At 44.4% G+C, this 5,845-nt stretch overlaps 1 protein-coding gene across 4 annotated transcripts in view; it reads left to right on the top strand.

The window, feature by feature from the left end:
* The first annotated feature begins 2,712 nt into the window (after positions 1–2,712).
* NPAS3 (neuronal PAS domain protein 3) overlaps positions 2,713–5,845 on the top strand; it is a 414,873-nt gene continuing 411,740 nt past the window's right edge. For all 4 annotated transcript variants that reach the window (XM_075613155.1, XM_075613154.1, XM_075613156.1 and 1 more), the window contains exon 1: positions 2,713–3,217. In XM_075613155.1, coding sequence (XP_075469270.1) covers positions 3,066–3,217 — 152 coding nt within the window. In that variant the 5' untranslated portion in view covers positions 2,713–3,065. The remainder of the gene's footprint in view (positions 3,218–5,845) is intronic.

Raw genomic sequence — 5,845 nt, 5'->3', positions numbered from 1 at the left:
CTGTCCAAAAAGATACAGAAAAAGGAAAACAAGACAGGCACTCCTATAAGCAAAAAGGTGAAATGAATTCACTCAATGATTCGGTCCCCATTGGGACCTTTGCATATATATATATATACAGTTGGTCCTCGCTTATCCGACGGGATGCGTCCCGCAAACCACCGTCGGATAATGGACCATCAGACTGCGGGTCCATGTTATTTGGTGGTGGTGACCGTCGGTGGCATCTCTCTCTCCTCGGCACAGTCTTGTGTCACAGCCATAGGTTGGGGACTGGTCAGTTCTGCCCAGGTAGTAAAATGGGGAATAATGTAAAGGGTCCAACAGGAGGCGCTCTTGGGTCAGAGCCAAGTGCGGGTGGCCTAGGGGTATACTCCAAAGTAGGACCCCAGGTATAACGAACCATGAGTGTCCACTGGGTCAGGTCACGGCGGGGGCATGGATCATGGGTCAGCTGGTGGGGCTTTCTGACCAGGTCCAGGAATATTCATATTTGACACATTAAAGGCCATTTGTACCCAACTAAGGTGTCTGTGTTTATTTGGGTGAGGAATGGAATGGCGGATGTTGAAGTTCCAAGGGTCAAGTGAGTGTGTGTGTGTGTGTGTGTATATATACAGTGCCGTATATATAGTGCAGTCTGTGTATATAGTGCACTGTACAGTGCAGTCTGTGTATACAGCAGTGTATATAGTGCAGTGTAGTGTATATAGTGCAGTATATGTATACAGTGCAGTGTATATAGTTTAGTGTGTGTGTGTACAGTGCAGTATATATAGTGTAGTGTGTGTATATAGTGCAGTGTACAGTGCAGTCAGTGTTTACAGTGCAGTATATGTAGTGCAGTGTGTGTATATAGTGCAGTGTGTGTGTATAGTGCAGTGTGTGTGTACAGTGCAGTGTATATAGTGTAGTGTATTTAGTGCAGTGTGTGTATACAGTGCAGTGTATATAGTTCAGTGTGTGTGTGTGTGTGTATACAGTGCAGTATATTTAGTGTAGTGTGTGTATACAGTGCAGTATATCTAGTGCAGTGTGTGTATATAGTGCAGTGTACAGTGCAGTCTGTGTGTACAGTGCAGTGTATATAGTGCAGTCTGTGTATACAGTGCAGTATATGTAGTGCAGTGTGTTTATATAGTGCAGTGTACAGTGCTGTCTGTGTATACAGCAGTGTATATATTGCGGTGCGTGTATATAGTGCAGTATATAGTGAAGTGTGTATAGTGCAGTGTATATATAGTTCAATGTGTGTGTGTGTGGTGCAGTGTATGTATACAGTGCAGTGTGTGTATACAGCAGTGCATATAGTGTAGTGTACATAGTGCAGTGTCTGTATACATTGCATTGTATATAGTGCAGTGTATCTACACAGCGCAGTGTAAATAGTGCAGTGTACATAGTGCAGTTTATGTACACAGCGCAGTGTATATAGTGCAGTGTATGTATACAGTGCCGTATATATAGTGCAGTGTACGTATACAGTGCAGCGTGTGTATGCAGTGTGTATACAATGCAGCGTATATAGTGCAGTGGGTGCATACAATGCAGTATATGTATACAGTGCAGTGTGTGTATACAGTGCAGTGTATATAGTGCAGTGTATAGTGCAGTACACATAGTGCAGTGTCTGTATACAGTGCAGTGTATATAGTGCAGTGTACATAGTGCCGTGTATGTACACAGCGCAGTGTATATAGTGCAGTGTGTGTACACAGTGCAGTGTATATAGTGAAGTGTGGATGGTGCAGTGTATGTATAGTGCAGTGTGTATATAGTGCAATGTGTGTGTATAGTGCAGTGCATGTATACAGTTCAGTGTATATAGTGCAGTCTGTGTATACAGTGCAGTATATGTTGTACAGTGTGTGTATATAGTGCAGTGTACAGTGCAGTCTGTGTATACAGCAGTGTATATAGTGCAGTGCGTGTATATAGTGCAGTATATGTCTATCGTGCAGTTTATTTAGTGTAGTGTGTATATAGTGCAGTGTACAGTGCAGTGTGTGTGTACAGTGCAGTGTATATAGTGCAGTTTGTGTATACAGTGCAGTGTATACAGTGTAGTGTATATAGTGAAGTGTGTATAGTGCAGTGTATATATAGTGCAATATGTGTGAGTATGTATGTGTGTATAGTGCAGTGTGTGTATACAGCAGTGTATATAGTGCAGTGTACATAGTGCAGTGTCTGTATACATTGCAGTGTATATAGTGCAGTGTATTTACACAGCGCAGTGTAAATAGTGCAGTGTACATACTGCAGTGTATGTATACAGTGCCGTATATATAGTGCAGTGTACGTATACAGTGCAGCGTGTGTATGCAGTGTGTATACAATGCAGCGTATATAGTGCAGTGGGTGCATACAATGCAGTATATGTATACAGTGCAGTGTGTGTATACAGTGCAGTGTATATAGTGCAAGGTATATAGTGCAGTACACATAGTGCAGTGTCTGTATACAGTGCAGTGTCTGTATACAGTGCAGTGTATATAGTGCCATGTATGTACACAGCGCAGTGTATATAGTGCAGTGTATGTACCCAGCACAGTGTATATAGTGCAGTGTATATAGTGCAGTGTGTACACAGTGCAGTGTATATAGTGCATTGTATGTACATAGTGCAGTGTATATAGTGTAGTGTATGTACATAGTGCAGTGTATATAGTGTAGTGTGCTCCCCTGTCACTAGTTGCAGGCTCAGTAGTAGCAGCAGCTGCTCACTAGGAAGGATGGTGTGAGTGCAGCAGCCTCTCTCTGTGTCTCTGTCTGTCTGTCTCTGTCTCTCCTCCTCTCTCTCCTCCTCTCTCCCTCTGTCTCTCCGTCTCTCCCTGTCTCTCCTTCTGTCTCTCCCTGTCTCTCCTTCTGTCTCTCCCTGTCTCTCCCTCTGTCTCCCCCCTGTCTCTCCCTCTCCCCCTCTGTGTCCCCCTCTGCCTCTCCCTCTCCACCTCTGTGTGTCCCCCTCTCCGCTCTCCCCCCGGGTCTCGGTGCCGGATGGTGTGCGGGGCTCCCCGGGCAGGGGATGTGATCTGCCCGGGCTCAGACACACAGCGGCCGGCGCGATGATCAGGATCTTCCCGGACTTCAGTGTGCAGGTGACGGCGGCTCCGGGGGGCGGTGGGGGTCCTCCCGGGGAGCCCGGGGCTGCCAGGATCGGGGGAGCCAACGGGAACCACCCGAACAATGTGCCCGGGGTCAGCTCCTACCAGCAGCGGTGAGTCTTATATAGGGGGTGGCAGGGGTATCTGGGGTACTGGGGGCTGCACAGGGTGTTACTGTATATGGGATGCAGGGTGTTATATGGGATGCTGGATGCTACATGGGGTGTAGGGTGTTATATTGTGTGCAGGGTGTTATATGGGGTGTAGTGTGTTATATGGGATGCAGGGTGTTACTGTATATGGGATGCAGGGTGTTATATGGGATGCAGTGTGTTATATGGGATGCAGGGTGTTACTGTATATGGGATGCAGGGTGTTATATGGGATGCAGGGTGTTATATGGGATGCAGTGTGTTATATGGGATGCAGTGTATTATATGGGATGCAGGGTGTTATATGGGATGCAGTGTGTTATATGGGATGCAGGGTGGTATATGAGGTGTTGGGTATTATGTGAGGGATGCTACATAGGGCAACTGACATAAGATGCAATAATAGTATAGAGAGATGGGCTGACGGGAGTTATATGGAGGAATTTATGGTGTATAGCAATGTTATACAGGTCACTGAGGGGTTGTGTGGGTTGTAATAGGGGGTAACTATGCAGAGTATTGGGAAGGCATGTGCTGGCATGTGAGGGGCCATACACAGTATAGGGGTGTGCAGGGTGTTATATGGGGGGTACTATTGTATGGCTGTTTGTTAGGGTAACATACAGTAAGGTGGTTATGGTAATATGTACATGTTATATAAGGGTAAAACACATCATATGAAGGTTTATGGGGTTATGTGGAAGGGTTCTGTACGGGGTATAACCATTGTATAGGAACAATGCCATTATATGGGGGTACCCTGTGTATTATGAGGGAGGAAAGTTCGCTGGAAGACTACCATACAAGACGTGGATTACAGAGTGCTCTATACTATCGGTCCAGCTGTGAGGGCAATTAGGCACCTTTGGGGTTATGTTACCATCCGATAACCCTGGGATCCCCGGGCAAATACTTTCCCTTCAGGTGACTTCCCACCCGGGCAGGTCAGGGGAAGGGTTCACTAGAAGGGTCTGCCAGGTACCTGGAGGCTATACTGAGATTTTTGGGGTGAGCTGATGGGCTGCCGAGGTGCAGATAGATTATTTTATGTGATAGAGAGTATAGGGGTTGACATATGATATAACAAGTGACATGTATATGGTCACAGAGGATTGGGCGGGATATAAAGAGGTGGCAGTAAACTGAAGGGTACAATTGTAGTATAACATGATACATTTGTATGGAGGGAGAAAAGTTTCCAAATGATGCCCCGGGGAGAGAGGGCACGTGTTGGGTGACAAGATTCAATGGGGTAAGGGAGTTTTAATGGGGAGAAAATAATTTATGGGGTGACACAAGATTGCGGTTTGCATGGAAGGGCAGGGATTACATGGGATGACATGGGACATAGACATGTACAGGGGGGACATTGTATGAAGCAAGGAATGCAGTGCATGGGATGACAGCTACATACACCGTATAATAGTTGGATTGTGTGGGTGACATGAATTATATTGGCTTGTATGGGGTGACATGCACTGTGTAGGGAGACACAGGTTGTATAAGGTGATAGCTTTATGATGGACAACAAAGTTGGCATGTCAGTGATATGAATTGTATACAATAATACAGAGTATTAAGGGCTATCTGTATATGAGGTTATAGGACTGTATAGTGCTGTCAGAGAACTCATAGAGTAACAGGTGGGTTGAAAGGCTTATAGATGAATTATATAGCATGCCAGCTAAACTGCATGGTGATTTGATGGGTGAGTTATGGGTAAAGTCCTGGGTAATTACAATGATACCGTGTGATAAACCAAACACGGATATAATGGTGTCTTATCTATTTAGTATTTGAAATCCTGTGAAATAAGTAGGGTGGCATTATATTGTGTAGGATCAGAGATCAGGGGATCTCCCCACCTGCTCCTCTCAGAAATACCCCCTCCCTCCTGCCCCCAGTCAGTCTCTGTAATGAGAACACTTTCTATTCTCACTAAGTAAGTCTTTCTCACTCCCTGGGAATCCCTCTGCTCAGCAAGTTGCGTTTTAATGTTACCCTGTAATGCAAGCAAGACATCCTAATCCTGAGAGCCATGCCTGTCTGCTGGGAATGCCTATCCTGCTCCCTTATATTCCCCAAATCATCCCACCCTCTCCCCCCAGATCACAGACCCCCCTGGATATGATCAGGTATCAGAGTACATGTTTATCATGTCACAATATCTCAGCATTTCACTCGTATTTCCTATTATTCCATATTTTACCTCTTTCAATGGAAAATTCTGTTTAAGAGCAGAGTCGCCTATTGCAATAACAATACAACGATGGGTATTTTAATATATCTTATACATATCATTACATGTATAATTATATATAGTCATTTTCGTTAATAATGAAAGCATATTTTATTAAGGAGGCGAGAATTTAGAATAATGCTCAGGATAAGTCACCCTATAATGTGTTGCTATGAAATAGACTGATATTACTGGACGAATTTCTACAGTGAGGATATATATATATATTAGATAGAGAGAGACACATCGAATTTCCCCAATTTTAGACCAGTGAAGTCTCAAGTTTTATTTTGCTACATAATTAACATTTTGCACATGGATAGTATTGGCAAAAGTGTATATATATATTT

The sequence above is a fragment of the Ascaphus truei genome, chromosome 9 (assembly GCF_040206685.1).
Source record: "Ascaphus truei isolate aAscTru1 chromosome 9, aAscTru1.hap1, whole genome shotgun sequence".
Lineage (NCBI taxonomy): Eukaryota > Metazoa > Chordata > Amphibia > Anura > Ascaphidae > Ascaphus > Ascaphus truei.
The sequence above is the reverse complement of the archived record's forward strand: the minus strand, read 5'-3'. Positions and strand labels throughout refer to the sequence as shown.